Below are 27,128 nucleotides of genomic sequence, written 5' to 3' on the forward strand. Positions count from 1 at the left end.
CTGGCCGCCGGCGGCTCGGCGGCGGGAGGAGGAGCAGGAGCGGGGCCGCCGGCCCGGCCGGGTCCTGTGGGCTGCCCCCGGCCGCGCCATGTGGCAGAGCATTGGGCTGACCCTGCTGGTGATCGTGGCCACGCTGGCCTGCGTGCTGCTCTTCATGCTGTGCGGTGAGTGCCGGGGCGCGGCGGGCTCCTGCTGGCCCGGCTGCGGCGTTCGCTGCTGGTGCCCCCCGCCCGCCCTCGCCCCAGCCTCGCAATCTGTGGTGGTTCCTCCAATCTGTGGTGGTTCCTCCAGCCTGTGGTGGTTCCTCCAGCCTGTGGTGGTTCCCCTTGGCTCGGATTGACTGGGGGAGGAAAAGGGCACCGTGCCCCGGCCTGTGGGCAGTGTGTGTGGCGTGCAGCGCCCTCTTCTCTTTGTTCCCGAGGCGTTCCCAGCCTTGATAGGCTCCTAGAGCTTTACTTCGGTGTTTAATTCGCTGTTTCCTCTGGAAATGAGGGCTTGTTTTAGTGATGGGACTCCTGAGCAGTCACCCTGTGCGGCTTCTACGTGCGTGGATCTGCAGTGCCCGTGGGTGCAGGAGGTAAACTTGGGGCTGGCATCCCTCAGTTCCTGACGTCCCTGTGCTAGAGTTGGCTGAAGACAGCTCTTAGGAGGTTCTTCTCATGTGGAGCGAGAGAGGGAGGCTCGGGGGGGACCTCGTCTCCCTGTACAACCTCCTGGCTGGCTGTAGCGGGGTCCGTCTGCTGTGCAGGCAGTGAGAGGCCCGGGGGAAATGGCCTTAAACTGAGACAGGGCAGATTCAGATTAGGTATTAGGAAATATTTTTTCACTGTTGGAGTGGTTGGGGATTGGAGCAGGTTGTCCAGGGAGTCACCATCCCTGGAGGTGTTCAAGAGGTGTCTGGATGTGGTGCTGGGAGAGTTTATTGATTTAGGGGTTAAATGGCAACGCTGGGTGAACGATTGGACTGGATGATCTTAAAGGTTTCTTCCAACCTCGATGATTCATCCAAGGCTTTTTTTTTTTTTCAATACACCGAGAGAAGGGTTATTTCAATGGAAGGGATGACTTGCAGGTCTTTTGGGAGTTCTTGGAAGGAATCAGCAGTGCAGTGTGTGAGTGTTGTGGCCAATATGCAGAGCTTGCAGCTCACAAAACAAATAAAAAACACGCCAGCAAATTCAAACTATGCCATAACATGTGATGAAAGGCTTGTGAGACTTACAACCACTTCTAAACCTACCTGGCACCTTGGTGACAGGTGTGTTTACAAGTGGTTTCTGAAAAACTTAGGGAGCAAAGTGAAGACTGATGTTTAATAGTTTAAAAGCTGCTAATTGTTGTCAAAATGACAAAGCATTGTGGAAAGATTTAGCACTATCAAGGGAGTGGATACTGAAATGGGAAGTGAAATCCAGTATTAGCATGTATGAAGTAAGGCACTTAGAAAGTGTGAAATGTATACACATGTAATTTGTATGCAGAAATATAATGGAATCAAACTGAGCTGCTATTATACCAAATAAAGGATTAGCTGAAGTAATTGCAAGCATTTCTAAAATATCTCTGTAATGCTTTGTAGCTAGCAAACAGGCAATCAAACTTTAGAAGCCTGAAACAGAAGAGAAAATGTCATTATACTGCTATAGGAATCATTCATGTGCATGTGTCTCACACAGTGTATTTTCTTGTTAAAGTGTATTACTTCATTAAAAAAATGAAATCCTAGTTTCTTTTTAAAAGACAGGGTTTCCTCAGCAATTCTTTGTTTAGTGCTGTGAAATTATTTTGCATGAAGAAACTCTTAACAGGTTAGATCTGTTAAAGCCTGGAAAACAGATGACTGGAGAAGGGGTGATGGCTATACCACTGAGTAGCAAGTCAAAAGTCAAGTGGGAAGCATTGTGAAATGTCATAATTGCAGAGGAGTTGGAGTAAGTGAAGATAAATGATCAAGAAACAGGCTGAAAACAAAAAATTGTATTTTACACAATGGGGAAATAATTTGCAAGCTCATTAACAAGGAATATTTTGGATGTTGAAACTTCTGTCATTTAACATTCCTGGAAGAAAGGTCAACATCTTGGTCATTATCTTGGGTGAGGAAATCTGTAAAATACTGATAACTGGAACTGCAAGGCTATACTTTGCTTGGTCTCCTGCTCTTTTCCTGCATGTCCTGTACTGTCTATTGTTACAGAATAAACAGTGGCCTAAGTAGATATTTATTTAAGTTTCTCTACCCTCATTAGCTGTTGACTGGCCACTTTTCAACTTTCAGAAGATGTAGCATGGTAATTGCTAGGGCTTTTATATCTAAGTATGCATACAAGATACTTGTTTACTATCTTGTTGAAAGTGTAATACAATTTTGCAACCTGCTGTTCACACTCAGAAACAAGCATAATTTTCCTCAGGCCCTTCTGCCTTTGTCAGTATATGACAAATGGAGTTGGAATGCTAAGCATTAACTTTGGCTAATAACATAATCATTTGCCTAGTGCTTTCGTGGTTAAAGAAAGCAGAAGTAATGAATAACTTTACTTTTAAGTGGCTTGTAAATACTTAGCTTGTTTGGAGTTATATATTGGACATTCATCTTGAATTTCATTAATATTTTGCTTTGAATTCTTAATTTTATTTTACTTTGATCAATGTCAGGCTTTATAAAATGATTGGTAAAAGTCCCCTAGATTTCAGATGTACTGAACAGAGGAAGCTGACACATTCATTGGGTTTTTGGGGGAGGGATTTGAACTATCATATAGTTCATTCTATCATATATCATGATAGAAGTGACTCAGTGGGATTTGATAATGATTTATAGTATTTGTCATTATTTTTCCATCATTCAGCATTTATTAATTAATTAATATTGGGCATACCACTTAACACTTCACTTGCCGTGGAAAATAATCAAGGAAAGCAGTGTCAGGACCACTACTGGGAAAAAAAAGTACTTTGAATTTAATTGTTTATCTGTGCTAGTGACATGCAGTTTCCCTGGAAAGGCTGGAAAAAGTAGCGACCTGTAGGTGAGAAGGTGGAGAAGAAACTGCCTAAATGCTGTGTGTGACAGCATATGAGCAAAAGCCAGTCAGTGTGACATACAAATTAATGGACAGGTCTGACATAGGAAGGGCTGGATATAATCTGGAGTAAGCCTGATCTGATGATAAGAATGTTTTGCAGCCATCTGACAAGAGGTGTTGAAACAACATTGAGAGGAAGGGTAAAGAACTGGGACTTGGATTTTGTGTGGCTCATAAAAGGACTTATGTTGTGATTTCCTGTAGAGAGTAATAAACTTAACTATCCAGGATCAGGTGGATTTCTGCTGCCCATCCATACATAATATGATAAGTACTATCAAAACTTAAATAATGAGTAAAACATTGACTTTACCTTTTTTTTTTCAATGTGAAAAGATAAAATTCAGAGCACAAATTATCAGAAGTTACTTTTTACTTTGACTGGTTCTTCAGCAATGTGAATTAGGCATTTATGTCTATAAATGTACTTTGAATAAATGGCCTGATTTCTTTAAAACATGTCTGAATGCTGGCGAGTGCTACTTTCAGTGTTAATCTGAATTAGTTAAGAAGCATGGGAGGCTTGCAGCTAGCATTTGTAAACTGATCACATCTGACACAGAAACCACTGAGGTACTGTAAACACAGCAAATTTTCAGTTGCCCCCTTAAAAGTGGGACTAAGATAACTTGCTCCCACTTTTTTCATTCTCACATTTTCTGATATTCTTTTTCTGGTGGTCTTATTGCTGCTTTTCTGTATTCCATGTACCTCTGAGATGGGAGGAACTTGTGCATGGTCAAAGATATAGGATAAAATAAAATACCAGCCAAGGTGAACTCTAGTACTGCTTACCTCTGTGTATTTGTTATATTTTCCCAGTGTAGTAATGCATGAAGCCAAGTGAAATTGCCATAGTGCCTTCACTGGAGCAGATGGAAGCATTCATCTCATTTGTCAAAAGAGGCTAATGAAATGCGGGTTGAGACATACAACCTTAAAATAAAAATCATGTAACTCTAAATGCTGAAATGAATGTGTGGTTTGCTTCAGAAATATGAATTCAGTTGCAGATGGGAAAATATTTCAGCTCTAAATTCTGCCTGAATAACTTTTCTTTAATGCTTTGCATAAACAGTTTTGTAACTATCTTCAATGAGTGATTCTTTGGAAATACCTTAACAGATGAGGAAAGTCATGCTTGATTAGACTACTTGTAAAGAGAAAATATCCTTTAATTTGAAATTGAGTTTACAAACTGTTGTAAATGGGAGATAAGAAGAGAGTAAGTTTCCTTTGGCTCAGTCAGCAAGCAGCAAGTGGTAGTGTTGCATTAAATGTGAACAGGTTTATGGAGCTGTGCAGAGCCAAGCACTGTGTCATCTGATGTCCCATGTTATCCCAGTATCAGAGTAGTGCTTCCTTCAGGATGAGCCTCTCCAGCAAAGCTATCCACTAAGGCAGTATACTACTGCTGCACTGTTTCAGAGATTCAGAGATGTGGATGAAGTGACTTGTAGCATCTCAAGATCCGTGGTGTGTTTTTTTTTTTTTTTTTTTTTTGTGTTTTTTTTTTTTTCCTGCAATGGGCACTTCAGCATTTGAATATAGGCAACATTCACCATGGTGATACCCTAGTTTTAAATCATGCCATGTTTTGGCATGATAGGATCCTATTTCCAAATCCACAGAAGTAAAATGATCTTGCAAGACTACGCATGAATTCCACAGCAGGCTCAAAATTGGAAGCTCAGTCTTCTCTGTGTTGTTATTGCAGTTACTGCATCACCATCCTGCCTTTCTTGGTTTCATTTGTGTTTCACATAAGAAAAACCAAGTTGCTTTTACCCAGAACTCCATATTAACCCTGGGGTTTTTCTTCTGTTTGCTTTTCCTGATTGAGATAGAAGAGGAAAATGTGCTCCAAAAAAGAAAACTCAACTGTTGCATACAAGCCAGTGAAAGGTGAATGAAATAGACGGGCCTGAGGCTTGTTATCCCTCACTTTCTGACTGGGAGTAACTTTGTAGTTACATCACTGTTTCTTTCCCCTTTACAAAGAACCAGGAGCCGATGTGGGAAGTAACAGAAAAAGTAGTTTTTATGAAGTCTAGTCAAACCATAAAATCTGATTAACATCTGAATTGCATGTATGTTACATACATCCTCGATGAGTTAGTCAAAGGCTTTGACTCACAGCCCCATCTTCACAAACACATTGCATCGTGATTTATTAGGGGGGGTTGACCTACTGAATCCACATTACCAGATGTGTCTTTGCATGGCATCTGGCTGTGGCATTTTTAAGTGAGATGGTGGCACCCAGTTTTTAATGAGTACTAAACTCTGCAAGGCTGGGAGCTGCTGTTCTGCCTAGCTGCAAAACACTGGTAGCTTAGATTTTGCAAAACGGGATTCAGGTATGTGCTACGTCAAGAGTTGGATCCCCTGCTTTGTTTGATCTGGCTTACTGCTTTGAGAGGCAACTTCTTTCGCCAGTTAGTCTAGAAATATTATGTATCAGTCTGCATGTCATCACTGCTTGTTTGCTGAGGACAGGTTGTGGGTGTGCTGTTTGGCTTCCACAGGCTCAGTCAAGCTAAGGATTATTTTGAAAGGTAAATCAAATAGCTAAAGAAAATAAAGCAAGCACTGAAAGACTGATTCTAATCAAATGTTTCTGTGTGTGGTGAAGATAAACCAGTAGGACTTCTTTGAGAGCAGCTTACCTGAACAGAGTGGAAGTGTTAGAGATGCAAACCAATGGTGTCATTTACGCGTCCAGGAAGAGCTCTACAGCAAAAAGCCCACAAAGCTAAACTAAGCCACATACAGTCAAGAATGCCTAGAGATGCCCATCTTCCTTTTTTTTTTTTTTTTTTTTTTTTTGTGTGTGTGTGTGTATTTTAAATTAGTTTACAATTATTTTCTTTTTTCAAACACAGTTATGTAACTTACAGTTCTTTAGTATGGCACAGTGATGGGTGTTACCATTTTGCAATGTTCTTAATAGAATGAGAAAATAGAAGAGGCATTGTCTTTTGATTCAGAGACAATGTGAATCTGCCTCCAGGCTTTGTGTCTGTGTGTGTGGTTTTGTTTAATGATGTATTTAGCCGATATTGTTGCTGGAGAGATTTTTTTATTACCCAGAATAACTTTTTGTTTACTAGTCTGGTTATTTCCAATAAAATTCTTATTTATTTAGTGACATGGAGGCTCAGCTGAAGAGGCAGTCTTAACTTGATTTGGACAAGTGTGTTTGTTTTGGGGATTTTTTTTTTTTAACTTTCCATCCAAGCTGGCATGTTAACTAGAGCAAGTGAAAGAAAGAAGTCTTTCTACTTTGATTATACCTAAAGGTCTCTGGTACAGGCTAGGCGGTCTTGTGAGGTTTTTTATTCTGGTTTTCAAGCCTGGTTGCCCTCCCACTAATACCTTTGGCTTAGCCTGCTGTAATTTTATTTTCAACCCACTGCATTGTGGTTTGTTTCACCCGTCTGTTACTCTGGTCTGTTTGTTTGGCTGCTAGAACCAGTCCCCTTGGCTGATTATTTACACTGGTTTGTTTGTAGTCTGAAGCTAGAGAGCTCCAAAATCTGTTTATGGTACTTGGGGTTTTGGATACTTTGACCATTCTGCTCTGCTCTCTAACTCAAACCAAACAATGAAAAGAAATTAGTGCCATTTTTCTTGAGAGTGCAAATGAACTTCATATGTTTTATAGTATTTCCCCAACACATAGTAATTCTGGGTGTTAAGTAGCCTGTTTGCAGTGATAGAGGAAGCATGTAGTTCACATTATTTAGCTTAAGTTAAAGTACCTCCTTTAATGGAATATTTATTTACAACAAATTATACTCAAGTCATACTTCCATATCTGCTTTTTCAAGTTGTGGTTCCTCTACCTGTTATAGAAACACTTAGATAAGACAAAGGAGGAGGAGCAGGTTGATCTTAAGTATTTTTAAAGATAGATTCTAGAAATGTGGCCATCTCAGTTCTTTACTTGCATAATATTGGGACCTGGAGTATTTTAGTGGTGGAACAGAACATAGATTTACCACAGAATGTTATTTTTACTTTAGTGGGATTTGGGCATGGTGAGGGATCTCGTTGAATTTGGGGGATGTGGTCTTTTCATGAACATAAGGAAGACCTTGTCCATTTCAGAATAGGATTTATTATAAAATATATTAATTTGAGGATCTGAGCAAGTGTGCTGAATAGTGATTCTGTTATGCAACTTTTAAAATGTGATTTCCAGACTGGAGTGTTTGCTGGGTAAGGGGAGAAATTCTAGTGCTTTCACAGTGCCTGTGTAATGAATCCTGAGTCGTTGTTTGAGATATAACCACAGGACTTCTTTTTTCCTGACAATTAAGGCCTTTATCTGTGTGATGGTGATGGTGATGGTGATCACCCACCTACTTGCTGTGGCAGTTCAGTTTGGAATGTGTAGGGCTTTTCCTGGAGCTTAAATGTTGCTTCTGGGTGAGGACGAACTTTACAAAGTTGAATTGGTTTTTATAGGACTGTAAAAATAAGTGTATGTGCTGTGGAGGGCTGTTGGGGTTGGCAAATAGAGGGTGGGAGCTGATCAGATTTTTTTCCCCTCTTGTGATATACTTTGCCATTGATCTGACTATCAATTTGTATGAAGTAACTAAGCAGTATCCTTTTTCTTTCTCCTATAGGATGGTATGTGGTCTGGCAATTGTTCTTGTCTAAATTCAAATTCCTGAGAGAATTGATAGGTGATACCGGGTCCCAGCAGGGGGACAACGAGCCATCAGAAACTGAAACTGAGCAGGAAACTCCTCCCTCGCCTCATAGAGGGAGACAGAAATCAGCTCGGCAGCGAAGGGCACCTGCGGAAGACACAACTTAAAGTACTCCACTGAACTTCTGAATGAACGGTGAATGGTTTCCCCCTCTGCACTGTGTCCTTCGGTGGTGGGACCGTACTAAGAAACTGACCTAAGAGGTACCATTGATCCCAGTGGACCTTTACTTCTGATCTACCAATGGATGATGCTACTACAGTAGAGATTCAGGGAGGGCTTCAGCAGCAAGTCACAGAATATGGAAGAAGGGAGGGGTGGAGAGAAATCTCCATCACAAAAAATGCTGAGCTCCCATATCTCCCATCTCAGCATGCAGATGAAGAACAGGTCCTGGACCATAGGCTTAGCCTTTGCATTAGTCTGAACATAGTAAATATTTCAGACTTGAAATAGTTAATAAATTATTTTTTCTTTACAGCACTGTAACTACATATAATGAAATTGAGTTTTATTTCCTTAGTGGTGTATAAATATATATATTTTTTCAACCTTGAGAAAGCATGTGAACTAAAAAGTTCATTTGAAAGAATATCCTGCTTTAGAACATATTCTAAAGTGAGATTTTAGTTAAGTTCTTGTATATATAAAAAGTATAAATGAAATATGAAAAATCCTACTAGGTGCACATGATTTGGAGGTTTTTATTATCTCCTCCTTTTTAAAAAAGAAGGAGATGCAAAGAAAGCAATTGGATGGCAAGACCTGTTTTCTTGGTTTTGGTATATAAGAAGGATTATAGTTTAAACAGTTCTGCTAGGCTTCTGAATGTTTTTCCTGAACCTTTTGTTCCAAGTCCAGCCTGTGCCAGAGACGGGAAGGTGCCTGGGTTATGCACTACTCACTGTTTAGTATTCTGAAGTGTCATCTTTGGTATTTGGATAATGAGCCCTACTCTTAGCTCTCCTAGTACACCTTTACATCAGGTATTTGGTATCTAACAGATTTTTTTTCCTAGAAGCAGTTAAGGCTCTCTTAGCAGTTTGTCAGACATTGCTAGGACACTCTGACAGTGTTCCAGCAGGGAATTCGATACCTCATGTTTGCTGTAGGACTTGCAGATTTTTACCAGTAATCAGCAGTTGCTCCTGTTTTCTCTGATGATGAGTTCTACAGCTATTTCGACATTGCACTTCAGAATGAAGAGCTCCACTTCTGTTTATCTAGAAACTCTGAAGATTGATGCATGAGATTTTGGAAGGACAAGGAGCATGCATGTACCACCTGTAATGTGTGTATGAGAGAGAACTACCAACAGGTCTCATCTTGAACAGCTTCAGTTTTCTCTTGAAGTTTGGATATGTGGTAGTATTTGGATCATTGCTCCATGGAGAAAAACTTAATCAGGACTTTAAAATCAGTCTTGTATTTTTAGCTGTTAAAAAGTTTAAACCTGTGGCTTCCAGTTTGCCTCACATAACTTAATGTCACAATTTTCTTATGTGCTTATGTCTTGTCACATGGTGAGACTTCCAGTCTAGCAGTGCTATTCAAGTGCTGGGACATTTTTCTTAAGAACTTAGCATCTTTGTCTTAAGCTTTGCTAATATAGGCTTACAAATAAAGATACTTGCTCTGTACTGATGTAAGATATTGACACTCCACTGCACTTCACTTTACCTAGCCTTTAGTGCACAGAAAAAGGCTGATGCCTATAGTGTCCCTGGCTAAGAAACAGTAACTTAGTCCCTGATTTTAGGAGCTGTGAAGAAACGTGAAGTTATGGCAGTATACATGGCTAGTTCAGGGTAGCTTTGAAGGTACAACAATCAAGACTCTGCAGCGAGATAATGAAGGAGAAAGCTGTGTGGGTTTGAATGTGGACACCGATCAAATATGCAATAAGATGGACGTGGAACCTCTGGGAAGCTCATCTGCTCTAGCCAAACAACTTTCTTCTCCCTTCCATGCTGTATGTAGGTATACATTTCACTCCCAAGTTATTTTCAGTCTTTTTCTTTTCTTAAACAGCTGATGCTATTTTTTTTTAATGTTGTTGTGATGTAGCTACCAATTACGCTTTCTCCCTAGTGTATAGCTTTAATGATCTTACTAGTAGCAGGCCAAAGGTATATAATTGGTTTGGAAGAATTTTGAAATGCTAATGTCTTCTGTCAATGCTTAATTTTTCTTGAAGGAAACTGTAGTGAAATCTTTGTACGGGGCACTTCATGCAGACGTGTAAGAGCAAAGCTGTGTGTGTGGGACATGTGCTTGTGGTATGACCTGGGTTGTGATTGCTGGCAGTCCAATATACTGTCTTCAGGTGTTCTTATCAATGTCCTTCCGAAGCGTTAGTGGTGGGTAAGCACTTAACTTTATATTCACCCATCCAAGTCTGAAACCTTATGAAGGCAACAGGTTGGTCTTGTTTTGTTTAATGGGATCTATTTTTAAAACGATTGCCTTATTGTTGCAGCTGTTATCTTGAATGTATTTTGGGTTCTTATTTTAAATACAGTCATATCATCTTTGTTGCAGGGGCTGTGTAACTTCGAATAAGCAGTAATTTCCTGTGTTGTATTTGCCAGTGTTGCAATTTGTGATCACATTGCTGCTTAATATCAGGTTTTACACTGAACTAGGCCTGTGTATGTCCTCCTGTTTCATTTAGAAATGACCAGCATAAAGAATGTGTTCAGTGTGGTCATTTGCTTCTTCAGTGTTACAAAACTGTACCTAAAGCTTCTGTGGTTATGTTTTCATCATTACTGTTCTTTTAACTGACTGCACAGATGAAAAATAAAGTAACCAGACTTGATATGAATATTTGACCTGAGTGATTTCCTGATTACTTTTTTGAGTGGGATTTCATCTGTAGAGTTAGACTGCTGGTTTGAGTGTGAAACACTACAAAAGAGGATTGATCAACAGTCACATTCTAGCTGGTGCTATACCTGCAGATGACTTCATTGTAAAGGGCAGGTTTGTGTATATCTTTCAAAGTAGTTGTTAGTAAAGGTGTTTTTCCTGCCATATACCTTGGAAGTTGTAATTTCATTTTAGCAACTAAAAAAAACAAAACAAACAACAACCACCCAAAAATCAAGCCACCTCCCCTCTCTGCTTTTTTCCATCTACGATTGGTTGTAGACTCTAGTTTTTCTAAAATAAGTGTCTTGATGAAGTAGGAAGTTCTTATTTTGGAAATGAAGATGTACAGGAGAAGGAAGGGAGAACATGCTTCATCCCTTACTGCTTCTGTTAAGAAAAATGCATACATTGTATCCTGGGTTATTTTATTTAAGAATCAGACATTAAAAGAAGATTTTGAAGAAAAATCTGAAATATGAGAGAACAAATGTTCTGCTGTTGTCTTACTCTTCTCCCTTCTAAAAACAGGCTACTAATGGAGTGCAGCAAAATGTCTTGGTGTTACGTGACTTGAGCACCCAGGCTTTTCAGCTCAGAAAGTTGGATTTGTATATGGTGGTGTGTGTTGGGGGCTAATATAGGTGAGAACAATCAGTGATGGGCAACTGGTGTCAAGTGCATGTGAAACTCGTGCTTGCTTTTCTGCTTTGGTGCTGATCCCAAAGAATCCCTTTTTGGTCTGTTCCAGTGGGATGAATAAAGGTGCCATTGTACAAGTTTGCCACAAGTTCCAACAAAAGCTGTTTTAACTGGTACTATGGGTGCTCCTGTGCTATCAGGGGTCTCCTGTGGCCTTGAGTCTATGTAATTAAAGTACACAATCTTTATAAAATACAGCCAGTGTTACATCTTGCTTGGGTTTTACTTAACATGAACATGTTTTTATCTGTGATCAGACTGGAAGTCGGCTATGTGAATATCTTGGGTCTTATGTTAAATGTTTAAGACATGAATATTGCTGTGTTCTTCATGTCGACCATAAAAGCACTTATGTTTTGATCATCTGTGGATGTTTGTAATCACAGTGTTATCTCTGAAAGCTGAACACCGAAAGTTGGATAGAAGGGAGACTTTTTGGCACTGCTTCACAGTGCCTGGGAAAAGGCTCTCATCTGGTCTAGGGCTTACGTGGATGTCTAGCAGTGGTGGACTCCACTTCAGGCAAAGGAATTATTTTCACAAAGTGGGACACTGCAATCAAGTACATCTTGGGCTTTATTTTCCATATGTTTCTATTCGCTGGGCTTTTCATTTTCCATAGTGGGAAATGAATAGCACAAATGTTCCTTTAACTTTGGCAGCTGAGAGACTAATATGTAGGGAAAGATGGGGGGATAGGGCTGTAATGTGGCCACTCTGGTTGTTGTCCACATATTGAAAACACACAACATACTATTTGTGGTGTACCTGCCTCTGCTGGCTTGTTTTGTGTCACTGCCACTGTGACTCATCCCAAATGCTGGCAGTGTACTTGAACTGAGAAGGGTAAGATGCCACATCTGTGGGATCCCACATCTGTGGTCTGAGAGGTACTTGCCTGTGAATCTTTCTCCCTGGGTCTGGGTGTGCTGAACAATTCAGGCAGCTGACTGCTGTCCACAGTCTGTTAAAACATCCAGCCTTCAATGCAGGTAACAGTGAAGTTTCAAAAAAAGTTACATGTAACCTGTGTCTTCCTCAGAACACTTCCAAGGAGAATACCTTTCTCTGTCATGTAAATGTCCTCTCTTCTGCACTAGAGTATTTTAACTTTTTTGGGGGGAGTTGAAAGCCTTCTGCCAGCAAATTTGTTTGTTCACAAGTAACACAGGCTGTGGCTCAAAGCAAGTTTTGCTACAACTGTGTGCTAAGTTGAACTGCTGGGGCTGTGTCAGCACTGAATTTTTATTAAAGTCAATCTCTAAATTCCTAGCACAGTGCCCTGCTCCTTCTCACTCGAGGATTTAATCAGGAGCCTTCTATCTTTGTGAGAACTTACTGCTTATTTTGGGTTAATTGTAGTTCCTGTGGCAAATGAGTCTTTTGATGCTAGCTGATGAGCTTTTGGTCTTTAACATGTTTAAAAATGTTGGGCAACTTCCTTGCCATGGTGGAATGCATCAAAATCTGTCCCTGCCTACCACTTATTTCCAACATAAGTGGTCTCAGTTTTTAGAAATATAAAGAGTTTCTCCCCCTGGAAAGACCCTGCTTTGAGAAGATCCTTAGGAGAAGCAGGAGCTGCTGCCTGGTGACCTGGGTGGTTGCAAGAGGGCTGAGCTTGGTGCAGGGAGCAGGTGTCTGCAAGGCATAGGCAGAGGATGTGCTTAGCTTGGACATGCCAGGTATGCATCCTCTCTGCAATGATGGAAATCCTCTAAAGCTCTCTCATGTTGGTGCCTGGGTGGCACCGTATCTGTTTGACTTCTGATCCTGGCACAACTTGATTTTTGGTTTTCCGAGAGCAGAACCAGTCTGATCAACCTGTGGTGTCAGTGGGTTGGGGACACATTGGAAAACACAAACCAGTGTGAGTACTACAGCCATGTGGACGAATGTTCATCTTTCCTCCAGGCCAGCAGAGGGGCCATGCCAAGGCAGGGAGCTGTGAATTTCACTTTGTGGCTCTGATTTGCCACATTTTACTGAATTTCTTTGTTAGCCTCTTTATTTTCCAAAATCATAGAATCATGGAATGGTTTGGGCTGGAAGAGATCCTAAAGACCATCCAGTTCCAACCCTCCCTGACATGGGCAGAGACACCTGCCACAAGATGGGGTTGCTCAAAGCACCATCCAACCCAGTATTTTCAAGAATGGGGCATCCAGAGCTTCTCTGGGCAAAATCACGAGGTTCATTTAACAATTGTGGCACTGAAGTACTAGCAGTGGCACTTTGCAGCCTTAGTTTTACATTTTCCAAAATATTCACGTACGGAGGGTAGACTTGGTTTTGCATTTCCTTTGTCTTTGCTTCCAGGATCTCCTCACGTTTCTCCTGAGCCTTGAAGTGATGTCATGGATAGTGGAAGATGCTTATCCTTGAACCGGACACCTCAGATTCAGTCTGAAATAGTAAATAAAAAGATAGTAAAATTCTGGAGGCTTTTAGTATCCAGTTTGGGAGGGAAGGGCGCTTGTCACCGCTAGATGGCACAGGCCGCCAGGCTTTGGAGACAGGCCCTTCTGGCAGGACCGATGCTGCTGAGCTCCTTTGCCGGTGCTGTAGCTTTATTACTATTACTATTACTATTACTATTACTATTACTACTACTACTACTATTGTTATTATTATTATTATTATTATTATTGTAATAAATAGTAATTCTGCTGTTATTTAGTGGGTTGGGAAGTACAAGGGCAGCTGCTTGTAGGTATTGAGCCTGCATACCTATGGGAATGCATGGAGCCTCAAGGGCACTGGTGCATTGCTTTACTTTGTAAAGGAAAGTGACCTCAAAACTATCTTCTTCAGGGAGGGAGGTCTCAAAATGCCAAGAGAGGTCTGCTTTTCTTAACTCTCACTGCGCTTGAGAAATAAAAAAAAAGTCTACAAAACACACGACTTCTTCTTAGGGTTACAAACATACTGTACCAGTGTCTATAGCAGCTTAGGTGAAGTATTGGTTTTGTGGAGTTTTTCCCCAGTCTGATGGCAAAGGCAAGCTGTCTGCTGTCCAGATCTCTTCAAAACCAGTTCTTGATGTTGCATCCTCATGCTTCTCACAATTGAGATGTGATGTGGCATTCCACCTCATCAAAGCTGGTCTAAATCCTGCTAGTTACTGATCAGGTAAAACAAGTGCCTGTGATCAGCTTACTTTAAAACCTTCTCCCAAAGACTAATATTAGGATTAATCCAATAGTAGCCTACCATTAATATAAAATATAATATTAATAGCACAATATTATTATTAGATTTGCAGACAGAGAGCCTGTGTAACATTTTCCTTGCATTAAAGACCAAAATTCTGGAGAAAAGCTAGGGGATAGAGACATGGTGGAAGCCTTGTTGAGTTATGCTGCTGCTGACTCTGTATTGAGGCTAAGGGAGGAGTAAGCATTTTGTTGCATAGGACTTTGGAGAAACATATTTTCCCCTTATTGAATCCCTCATTTATTACTCAAGACCTACAGTGAATCCCCATTAGCAAATCTAGCATTTACACTTAGAGGGGTTGATGGCATTAAAAACAAACAAACAAATAAACTAACTAACTTTTTTTTTTCTTTTTCAGTCTGTGTGGCTTGCCAGGGAAACTCAGGCTGTGCAGGTGTGTGCCTGAGGAGTCTTCATCTGCTATTTGGGTCTGAAGGACTGCTGCTCTTGTGTTAGTGATCTCTAGTGCTTGTGAGAGTGTCCAAGTCAAAACGGAGATGAAATGCTGGGATTAAAAATTGGGCTGTCTATAACACCAAAATAGGGCTGAGGGTGGCACTGGCTCTTACACCACTCCTCTGCCTGGCAGCTCCATGGGGAGCACAAATGCCACTGGAAAGTAGGTGCTGGCCAATGCTATGGACCGCTGCAGCTGTGACCACCCACCCATCCTGTGGGAGCTTGGACAGGAGGAAGAAGCCTCTGCCCTGTGGCCAGCAAGAGGAAGAGCTGAAGCCAACCTTTTGTATCTGTGGTGTTTGAGGCTAAAAAAGACAGGGCTTCTCTTTTTTCTCTTGGCCAAACTCCAGCCTGAAGGTGACTAGCCGGGATCTGTATACAAAACCAGAAAATACTTGTGTCACACTGTATTTTCTCTGTTCTCCAAGACCCTTGCTCTCAGTTCATGTTAGGTGAGATGTGCTTGTCATCAACACTTTAACCAGGACTGGTGGGTGTTTCAGAAGTAATTGTGATGGACAGCAGGGTGAACCTGTCCTAGGGAAAGTAAGAAAGTGTGCGAGGATGAGGGGAGTGTGGGGGAGCTTCTGGGTTCAGTGCATACTTCCCACTCAGGAAACACAACACAACAGACTAAGGACACTGTTTCAAGGTACAGGTACGTGACAGGAGCAGTATCTTTTCTAGGATAGCCAAGCACTTCAGTGGTTGCTGCAGCAGAACATTTCTTGGCATGTCTCAAGATGTGGATAAACACTTCACACAGTAGGTAATGAAAACCTGCAATCTGCTGCCACAGGATGTCACAAAGATAAGGTTGTGAACCTGCAGATACCAACTAATAGATACTTCCTTGGGCAAATCCCAAGTTTATAGGATGAGAGGGGCAGTCAGTGCTGTGTTTCCTAATATCCAATATCTAATGATTGTGAACACTAGAGAGAGTTGGCCTGTAAATGTACCCTAAAGAGATCTTCCTGCCCCTTCAGAAACAGAATATTTCTGTGTGCTCCATGGGGGCTGTGTACTCCATGGCCTGACCCACCTAGTAAGTTCTTACTTGAATGTTGTCAGGTTGATAGCTAGAAATGCTCAGAGAACAAAACCAATACATGTATATTCCCTCAACTAAAAAAGTCTTTGAAGTTGAGAATGAAGAAAACCCTTCCTTTGTTTCACAAATAGCTCTCATATTTACTGCTGTGAACAGTCAGTAAGAAGCCAGCACTCAGCGCAGCACATGGGAGGAGATGGGAGCCTTTCCTGCCTGGGATGCCCTGCATACTGGGCAGGACCAGCAGAGAGCAGAGCTGGGCTCTGCCTTTGGGCTTTGGGCTGCAGCCAGCAGGTGTGAGGCTGTCCCAGCCTCCTTAGCTGATTTCACCTGTGAAGGGGAGCTTTGAAGAGCTAATTAGTTCCTGCTTGTGCAAAAGGTATTATTTGTTCTTCACTTAAACTGCAAGGGCTAGAGAAAAATCAGGCTTGGAGGACTTGCTTCTGTGTACATGGAGACAGCTTTAAAAATAGATTTCAGCTGGTGATGGAGCCACAGCTGGGGTTTTATGTGTGTAAGGCTTGTGCCTTCATCACTGAGCCTGTGGAAAAGCAGCATTGCTGAGGAACAGAGCCTGCTTTAATGACCTCCTAGATGCTTGTCAAACAATGTCCTCCTGGGAAGCCATGGATGCATTCATGTGGGAAACACTGAATTTCACTTTTCCCCTTGATTGGTTTTTTTCATAGGATGAGAAACTGAGCAATGATCACAGGGCATGGAGATTTTATGCTCTGTTGCCTTGCCTGGAAGTAGAGGTTGGCATTTTCTGCTGAAGTTATTACTTGTGAATAATTTATATGGATCAGATGGGTTACTCCAAAGATTTTTGGTTTGATGTAGAAGAGATGCCACAGGCTCCTGTGTCTGCATATTATGGGAATTTTAGCATAAAAACTTAACTGTAGCAGAGCCCCTCTGATAAGTAGCTGATGAGCTGTAATGGCTCCATATGAAATATATGAATTACGGGATTTATCCCCATGCTAGAACATGAGACAGAATCACTTGCTAGAAAACTGGTCAGCTGCAGGGCTCTGGATTATATGGCAATAGTGGTGTCCTGTGCTGGCCTCCAAGTGGGTGCTTTTGTTTTATCCAGTAATGTGCTGTTTGTTGTAGGACAGAAGTAGCTTAGGAGTATCTTGATACCTTTCTGGTTAACAGCTAATGAGCACAGTGCCTAAATACATGACTCTTTACTCCTGTGCTGCCAGCTGCCACTTCAGGTCACTGCATAGGCAGTGCCTGGCTGATACAGCATTGAGAATAAGTTCTTTAGAAGTTTTGTTTTTTTTTGGTTTTTTTTTTTTTCTCAAATATAATGAAGAAGTGTTGGGGAAGATAGTGTTCTCGAGAAGAAGAAAATAAAAATGTGCAATCTCTTTCAGCTGGATCTACATACTCGCCATGTAAGGTACTTACTGTTTGCAGTTGTGTCATCCTCATTCCCATGTGAGGAGAAAAACAGACAAAAATGGGATGAGACATACGTGTGGTAGTGAGAAGCATTCAGAGTAAATGAAAAAAGATGTTCACAGAACATTTCTAACTAGAAGAAGAAAGCAAATTCACTTTTGTCAGAAAATAATTTTGAAACCAACATTCAAAACAGAGTTGTTCTATTGTCTGACTCTCCTTTAGCCTCTCTTGGTGATTCAGCCCTTCCTGTGCCAAAGCCACTTAACCTGGCATCTGGTGCATGCTCTCCCTGGAAATGAGTGTCTGAAACTGCAGGTTACACTTTTCAGCAAGGCAGACATATATGCAGATTACTTATGGAGGGAAACTTATCAACTACCCTTGTGACCTTAAGGAAATTTGTCTCATTTTCCTCTTTTCTTGTATTTCTCTGCACTGGTACAAGGAAGAGCAACCTAACCCAGGAATCCTTCATGTTGGGAGTTCCTAAGGAAGGAGGTCTGTAACCACCTGGACTTTGCATTGCTACAAGTACAGAGCTGGCAAGAAAACTGCAGGGAGAGTGGAGGCACAGATCTGTGAGTTGCTTGCATGTCCAACTTTTTCCCTATGTGGCACAGAGCATGTTTTAGTTGATGGGTCTTTAGAGCCAGGGCTAATTGCAAAGCCTGGAGGCTGTCTGAAGGCAGGACTAGGTGGCATGACTGGGGGTACTCAGCTTGGATGAGGGTTGTGACATTTGTTGGCTCAAGCTCCAGAAGTGCCCTGACTTGCTGAACCCTCAGGACAAGTGCTTTGATGGTACCAATACCAGATTCAGGCTTGGTGGGCTGGGGGAGCCCATGAGTTTCTACAGTGTTTTAGTGTTCAGGTCATGACTTGAGCTGTGTATATGGCCACACCAAGATTCAGGAGGCAGGTCTCCAGGTAGTATTCATCATCCTCAAAATTTAGGAGTGTATGATGTGGTCATTTGCACCTGAGCTGCTTGTCTCAGCTGCCCTTGAAGACCTAAGAAGATGCAATCAATCATTGGAGCCTGTCAAGGATTTGTCTCATCCTAAAGTAGATTTAATCATATAGACTGGACTCTAATCAACTTAAAGGGGACTCTGATGATATTTCTCACAAGCAAATGTCTTTAGATAGGCAGGATGAATTGCATCTGAGGTGCCTCACACTGAGAGTAGGTACAGGCTAATCCAAATTGAGGCATTTCTGAACATCACCACCCATGGAGAGAAAAGGAGGAAGTGAGGAACAAGCTTTCTTATTTGTCTATCTTGCTGTCTTCAGCAGCTCTACTTCTTGGATTGAACCGGTGTTTCTGTGTAATGCCTGTACTTGAGGGACCTGTGGATTTTCACCTTCTCAGGAGCAAAGGCAGCTCCACTTGCTGCTGTTTCGGGGTGGAATGAGGTGTCCTGTGCAGTGCAGCCCTGCTCTGACATTGTCCACTTTTCATTGTAGCAACTCCCGTGAAAGTGATACAGGTTTCCAGCAGGGCTGTTGTGCTTATTTCTTTAGTACATCTGTGAGTGGACAAGTGAAAGCTGTGTCTAGAGCAGCGAGGCCTGAAAACTAACTGCAGGTCAAGCACTGCAGCATGCACATGCTCATTCATCAAAAATTAATTTCTCTTTGAAATGCCTTATGAAGAAAAGCCAGGTAAATTTACTTCTCCCCTTCTGGAAGGCAAGTTAATTACAGGTACCTATTTCCAGCTCAAGTCTCCTCCTGAGATAAAAGGCTTTTGGGTGGGCTGCTCCTAACATCCTTCATGAAAACAAAGCATAGGGAGAAAAAACAGTAAAAGTCTATTTTTCTTTTGCATGTTCATGGCCACTCACCCCTGGGGCTTTTCTCTTTGCGCTTGACTGGGAATAAAGGAGAACTTGAATCACTGCATAGCAAAATGCTCTGGGGTCCTCTAACTGCACAAAAATTTGTAAGATTTACTTTGATTCCTTTCTGCAAGAAAATTTAAAGCCAGAGAAGGCTTTCTTTTGCTTTTCTTGTTCTCTGCTCTCCAGATTTTTCTGCTTGTCCTTCACTGTAACCTTCATTTAATCACGGTTAAGTCTTCCTTCATATAAATAGCAGTTGCTTCTGGGACATTGTTATTGTGCTTTCCTGGTTGGCAATGGTTTGGGCAGCCCTGGCTGCAGTGCTGAGCAAGGTAAAGCTGGCTAAGTAGGAAGCTGTGAAGGGCCTCTTGAATTTGGTTTCCTGCAGCTTTACATCAAGGAAAAGGCCCTGATCACTCTTTCTGTAATAAAGGGAAATTACGTGGAAGGAGAAAAAAAGTCCTGATTTCAGAGGACAACTCCCCCAACCCAGCAGTGGGATGTTTACATGCCTCCCTTGGCTGACAGGAGCTGATACTCAGTGGGCACGAGCCTGCACAGAACCAGGGAATTACAATTTTTGCCTGGTCTTATGGAACATGTAACCCTCTGGGAGCCCGCTGCGGGCTGGGCAGCAGCTGCTGCTGTTCCTGCAGCAAAGGCAAGGCAGCGCAGAGCAGATGAGCTGAGCTTCATGCATCTGCTGGAGACCTGAGACTTCCTACTCCCTGCTCCTGGTTTTACCACAGTCAGCCTGGTGTGTGGAATTGCTGTGTGTACAGCAGATATCCTTTCTCTCGGTGTTCAGCAGAGAAAAAGAAGCCCCTGTCAGGGCGGTGGTGTGGATGCCGAGCCCATTGCAGCTGCAGCAGTGCTATTTAAGCACTGGTTTCCCAGGCACTGGGCTTCGCCTGCAGCAGGGACTGGGAGGATGGAGGGGCCAGTAGCAGCAAAGTGAATTCCTGTGAGGAGCATTGACTTGGTGGACTTTGCCTGTGGGGGCGAGGGCCAAAAGTGGACCAGAGAGGTGAAGAAAGAAGAAAGCAAACTGCAGCTCAGTTGTGGGTTAAGCCATGCCTGATGCTGTCTGCTGAAAAGACAGAACTGAAGCTCAAACTGCTGTGAAGAGGTTACTATTGCAAATTAAACCCCAGGAGAGATGGGAAAGTGATCTACTCAGCACTGCCTCTCCCTCTGAGCATTTCAGCTTCTCATGTTCAGCAGTCCACAACATCTGTGAGCAAAGGCTATTTCTGCAGAGACAAGGAGACACTAAGAGCTTTTGTCCATGGGATGGGCAACTACTGATTTTCTGCTGCTTTGAGAACTGAAGAAAAGGCCTCTACAGCAGCTGGCAGTGTGCATGCCCAGACTGTGCCCTGAAATTTTGACCTGAAACTATCCTTGTTGGTCCTTTGATCTGGGAAGCCACACCTAAATGATCCTAGCCACTGACCTGGAAGGTGGGGGATAAAGATCACCTTCATCTGAACCCAGAAGCTTTCCAGGAGCTCAAATCAATGCCCTGGAGAGGTGTTTCTTCCAAGGTCAGGAAGCTGCCTGGCTATTTCATACTCTGCATAACACACTGGCACTGAAGGCTAAATATTTGGCTTTTGAATAAAGAATTATGTACTTGGGCTTCCAAAATTAATCCAACAGCTGGCAATATGTCCAGCATGGTCAAGCTTTGCTCATGATGTGAACTCCACTCCAAATTTAGCTCTAATTAAATCAAAGTAAAATTATCTCTGGGCAGTACATCAGAGGGAAAATGATGTCGTACAAGTTACGGAGAGTCTGTGCTACCCCTCATGCAACCTCCCAGGAAGTCAAACATCATCCCTGCTCTATGTGAAGTCAACAGTCAATAGGGCTAGATTAGATATTTTTCCTGCTGCTGTTCACTTTATGCAGGTACTCTCAAGCCTAGGCTTCAATACCCTCTTAAAGTCAGAAGAATTTCTGGGAAGGACTTTGCAGCACTAGATACAGCTGCAGCTTTGCTGTGATGTTGACAAGCCACACAGCTATATCCAGGCTCTTAGAGAAAGCTGCTGTCATAGGTGTAATTTGGGTGCAAGTTACAAAAATAAATAATTTTTAAAAATACTTCAAATCTGCATTATCTAGACAGTCCATCTCTGAGATGGGAAAACCTTGTAGCAGAAAAAGGGCTCCATTGACTTAAGAAAGATACACACATGCAGCTTTTGAATCTCAGTTTAACAGGCTAAGATGATGAACAGGCATATTTTGGAGAAGGGAGGAATGTTTTGTGTAGTCTTTGGGGACTGGCATGACCCTGGCTTTGCCCTGGAAATGTTACTGTCTAAATGTTGACTAAAGCTGTGGACATTGTGAGAGGAGAAATGGCAAGGGAAGGTTAAGAACTACCTTTGGAGGAAATCCCACAAGCTTCTAAAGCCTTTAGGTTGAGACTGAGGCATGTTAAAGTACAGCAGGCAGCCTGGAAGTGGAAGTTCAATAAGGAAAAGCTGAATTTGGGTCTGAAAAGCTACAGATGCTTGGTTTGTAGGCAGAGGGAAGGTGTGTGTCACTGGTGTGACAACACTCTGAAGAGCTGGTGACGGGTGTGGGAGGGACACTTCTAAAATGCAGCCCAGATGTTCATGCCAGAGAGTGCCAAAAGCTCAGAGAGAGCCTAGAAGTTATGGGGGATGTGAAGATGCTGGGGTGTACTCTGGCATCAGATGATGCTGTGGGAAGTGGGCATCTTTCACCTACATTATTGCCTGTGCTGGAGCAGCAGGCAGTGGCTCTGCCGAGGCTGCAGCAGTGCACTGCTCTAGAAAAGGCAGGAGCTGCACAACCCTGGCTTGCAAGAAATGGCAGAGGCAGCAGCAGGGGATTATGCAGTATGAATTATGGCCTATTATTATGAATTATGAATTGGCAATTTCTCTAAAACCTGCCCATTTCAAGGATGGCTTTTGCCTGCTTTTTCCTTCCCTCGCTCATCATCCTGAAAGAGGAAGGGTTTTTCTAATAAACATGAAACAGTAATTAAGTTATGCAGTAAAGAGCCATGTGTGTTCTGCATTTGCCATGAGTGTGAGGCAGACTTTTTTCCCACACTGGCCGTGAGACAGTCATTTCACACTGGCCATCAACTTGGTTGCCAAACAACAGCAGTTTCTTGACAACTGCATGGGGACTTTGCAGCTTGAGAGAGGGGAGCAGAGAGGCTCTGGTTTCCTATGCTTCACACCGACTGTCCTGTCTGACTGATTTTTATATGGTTTTTCTTGCCCAAGGCAGAGTCCCTTTTCTTCCTTTTTGGACTGCACATATTCATGTGGTGTTCTTTTCTCTGTGGCAAGTTAAACAAAACATGTCTGGAGAGTGATGAACACCCGTGATTGTGTTCCCAGAATTCAGTATTGAGATGTTCTGATGGCTTCTCCATATCAGATATTTATCGTGCATTCATTGTCCCTGCGTTCCTCGGACCATCTTGATGGATGACCCATCTCTGGGCTGGCCACATTCATTTGCTTGTAAATTAAGTCCTCACTCCTTTGTCCAGTTGTTTTTGAAATTGTGTTGCAATCCCATCACTGGCCTGTGCATTTTAAAAACTTCTTGTAGGAGTATTATCTTAACAGTACAAAACTATAAAATATGTGACAATTTTATTTGCACGAATTATCATAGACACATATAACATCTCTCCTCCTTGCATCCCTGGGTGTTTGATGGGAGGTTGAGCAGTGAGTGCCTTGGCAGCAGTGAAATGTGAAAGTAACTTTTGGGAAAACTTTGTGATCCTTAAAGCCACGGGGTTATTTCAGATGAAGCTCACATTGACATAATGCTCAACCTGACATGTAGAAGAGGAGTGCTCTTACCACTGACTGAGGGGAGAAAGGTGCCTGTACTGAGCAAAGTTGATTTTCCAGTTCCTGCATGGATAATGGCTTCACCAGTAAGTGCTGGAGAGGGGGAACAGGCCAGAATGGGTGGAAGGCAGAGCTGTGTCCTATGACCTCATCATCCTGTGGGATCCTGTTGAGAGGAATTGCCCCACTCAGGTGAAGGACCACTGTCAGTGCTAGGGAGAGGTGGTTTGGGATGCAGCTTATGCAGCAGGAATACACACAAGGAATGGAACAGGATTGTGTCTCAGTGTACTGCAGGTCCTCATAGAAGTATTTTGGACTTGATAGCTTGTGTGGCTGAGTTGTAAAAATGTGCACCCTGCTGCTTCTGGATAGGCAGAGAAACTGTCTGTCCCTTTCTCTAAAACTCCCAAGTTCTCATTTCACACTATAAGCACTGACCACTGAAAAGACAGAAAATTAGTTCCTCATTTCAGAATGGCTTTGATAGTATATCAGAAAGCAGCAATATTTCCTTTTAATATGCTTAGAAGACTCTGAAAACAAGAAAAAATAAGATCAAACTGCCTTTTTTTTAATATAAAAAAGCTAGTAATTTTAATCATTTCAAAATGACTCTCTACATGATAACAAACTGTAATACAGGGTTGCAATAAAGGTTCTCCTTTGGAAAGCACAAACTATCAACATAACCACTACACCTAGAAACACGTTTTCACTTTCTAAGAATATACAGTGAAAAAAGTGGACAAGGAAATACAAAAGAATCCCAAACAACAATAGTACAAAACAGGTTCACACAGATTGCTTTTTGGCAACTGCTTCTAGGTTACAAAATCACAACTGCTCTTTCAGGATGTTACACCAGGCCGAGCCTTGGAGCCCATCCTGAGCCAGCTGGGGTTGTGCTGGCTTACACTGACCTTCCAGGAATGTTTTGCTCTCTGGAATGTTATGGTAGTGAAGAGTGGTCTTCACTCTAAGACAATACATTAAGGCTGTGGGGTTTCATACACTGCTGAAATGGTTCTGTCACCTAAGACAACAAATCCCATTTCAGTAAGGCACATGTTCAGCTACAAAATGGGAAAGTCAGGAGTCAGGCAGAAGTGAGAAGTGCCTGTTTTCCAGGTGCGACTGATCTCACCGCCCTGCTGTTACCAGCGATCTGGCAAATGCTCTCAACACATTAATGCGGGACCACCTTGAATTGAAGGGCAGTACTGCTTCTGCTTTAAAAATGCAGGAATCACCTGGAATTTTCCTGAGCTACTGCTCACTTTGAAGCACAGCTTTTAGGCTAGGGACCACAGGCAAATGGTGCACTGTGACTTATTTTTAGGACGTTTACAGAAGGCAACAATGACAAATAAGCTTATATGGGATTTGGAGAGACCAGCATACATGAAATTTCTAAAGGAGGCTAATACTCTGCTAACAATTTTTAAGGGTCTACATTGAAAATTACTAGGCGGGACTGTGCATATTTACTGATGGAATGGTCCCATTAAAACAGGACATCATTTTTGGCAACAGTGTAGTGCAGAAAAGACCAGCACCTACACAATAAAATTCTGGAAAAAAGCCCAGTAGTTGAATGGAAGTCAGAATTGCAACAGATGCAATTAATTCCCAATAATATATCAGAGAAAATTAAGTGCTACTTCTTCATTAAATTGTGTATATCCTATAGAGATGTTTAAATATCTGTTATTTCAAACTAAGCTCTTTTCTTTCCATACAAAATATGATTTGTATGTTAATCCTTCTGAAAGGGATTGGTATTTTGAAACATTGCTCGCCCACAGCCTCAGAAATTAGACCAATGGATCCTGGGATGCCCTCAGGATATCTCTTGAGTCCGTAAACAATAAGGCTTTCAAGCCTGACTGTTAAATTAAACTGCCAATGCAAAGACATACAAAGTAAACATGTATGAAATTACATTGCTGGGAATCCATTCATGGTTTTGAAATTCCATGTTGGACAGTTACTACAAACAACAAAAACTGAATGCCAAAGGATATTAAATATATACAATTCTGCCTTCCTCCTTTAGGTCCTGTTTCTTACATGGCCTAAAAATGCTTTTCTCCCAAATGCTGTATGACTTCCTTGATATGTTGCTTATTGCAGCTGTGCATGTATGTTGGTCAGAACGACCAAATGTTTTACACTACAAAGTAACATCAAAAGGAGTTAAACTTCACAGAATTAACCTATAGAAAGTAATTTCTAAGAAGGGAATGGAGTTCTATGAGAACCACTACACTTGTTTCATGGATTGCTACAAGTAGGTTTCACAACCAAGTCCATGCACCAGCATCAAGATGGAATGAAACAAAAAGAGTGCAGAATCCAGTTAACAAATATGCTGAGGAAACAGGCTGTATATACAAAAGATATGCACTGTTTACCTGATGTGTAATTTTTAAGGTGCTTAATTGATGGTTTAGGTAAGGTAGCAACATATACATATACAACATATACATATACATATGTATATACATATACGCTGTGTATACAAATATAAATGTGTATAAGAACCATAATACAGAACCAGACAATATTCCCAGATCCCTGATTTGATTAGACTCTCTAATGTATAAGAATGTATTTAAAATATTTAATAAAAAATATCTAAAAAAAGATACCATTTGCATAAAAATAACTCCAGTTTGTCTGCTCTTCTACTTTGCTGCTCACGGATTGGATTCTGCTGGGTTTCATAAGGACGCCATTTGGACCAGCGAGAGTTTGAACAACTGTGCATGATGAGAGAGCTCTGTCACTCGGTCCACCATCTTCTGCAGGGATGCCGTGTTGGGGTAACTCAAGGCAGCCGCCTTGGTGGCCAGAACAACGCTCTTGAGCAGTTCACACAGCTGGTTGCTGGAGTTCATCACTCTGTTGCACATGTCCTGAGTAGTCATTTGCCTGGCGAGCGTGTCCCCAATGAACACGAGTTTGTGAGCGCTCAGAATGATGAATTTGCTGTGTGCCACGAAGATCCGGGGGGGCTGAGAAGACTTGACACAACTGAAAAAGGCATCGATGGCATTCAGGAGGGAGTTGAAGTGAGTCTCGCACTGGTCAGAGTAGAACAAAAGCAGGCGGCTGTCATGGGAGGTCTGGAGGGCTTGTGGAGGCTTCCATTTGGAGATGTCATTCTCCACTGGCTTTGTGATCTCTTGCTCCAGACGTTGAAACTGATTGATCTGAAAGGAAAAACAAAAGCTCCCATCAGCAAGTATTCTCGTAAGATGCTGTTATGTATTACGATTTCACTTTGTGCCTCAGGACACCCCTGGGTATCCTACACTGACCTTATGCTAAATAAAAAGTAACAGTATTATTTTCTAGGATCAAGTGCTTTGATTACTGTAAATCCAAACATGCAGAGTTCAGAAGGAAGAAACATCTAAAATACCTCATTTGCATTAAAAAACCCCAACAACACGAACTCCTGAATTTACAGTCTGTTGCTCATTTGGAGTATTCTGAAATCACAAGTGAGAGAGATGGATACAAGTGGCAATGACTCCTACACAATCTTTAAAAAGCTGTCATCTCTGTGGGATTTTGAGATGAAAACCCTTTAAATATCACCTCCTCATTGCTTGTACAATTTTCTGCCATACAATATGGCAACAACATACTGAAGAATTAATATGAGGGAAAAGTGACAGCACTCAATCTTGTGAACCTACTTTTTTTAGCACTAAAAGAGATGTTTAGCACAATATTTAAGCTGATAGTATTGATGTTCACTGAGCAGATGTGAAGGTGGCACATGTATTCAATATGGTACAGTGATTGAGGAGGCCCTGGATGGCAGGTCAGGAAAGCCAAGTTCTCAAGCTGGCTTTGTGACTGAC

The 27,128-nt window shown here is 42.0% G+C and overlaps 2 protein-coding genes across 4 annotated transcripts in view; one reads left to right on the forward strand and one right to left on the reverse strand.

The window, feature by feature from the left end:
- On the forward strand, positions 1 to 10,640 carry SMIM13 (small integral membrane protein 13). Its single transcript, XM_021536527.4, has 2 exons — positions 1 to 164; positions 7,727 to 10,640. The coding sequence occupies exons 1-2, from the start codon at positions 89 to 91 to the stop codon at positions 7,918 to 7,920; spliced, it is 270 nt and encodes an 89-aa protein (XP_021392202.1). The 5' UTR covers positions 1 to 88; the 3' UTR covers positions 7,921 to 10,640.
- Positions 6,929 to 27,128, reverse strand: part of NEDD9 (neural precursor cell expressed, developmentally down-regulated 9) — a 116,927-nt gene continuing 96,727 nt past the window's right edge. For all 3 annotated transcript variants that reach the window (XM_085571486.1, XM_085571487.1, XM_021536526.4), the window contains one exon: positions 6,929 to 26,468. In XM_085571486.1, the coding sequence (XP_085427612.1) occupies positions 25,977 to 26,468 (492 nt within the window). In that variant the 3' untranslated portion in view covers positions 6,929 to 25,976. The remainder of the gene's footprint in view (positions 26,469 to 27,128) is intronic.

Source organism: Lonchura striata, chromosome 2 (genome assembly GCF_050655825.1).
Source record: "Lonchura striata isolate lonStrDom1 chromosome 2, ASM5065582v1, whole genome shotgun sequence".
NCBI lineage: Eukaryota > Metazoa > Chordata > Aves > Passeriformes > Estrildidae > Lonchura > Lonchura striata.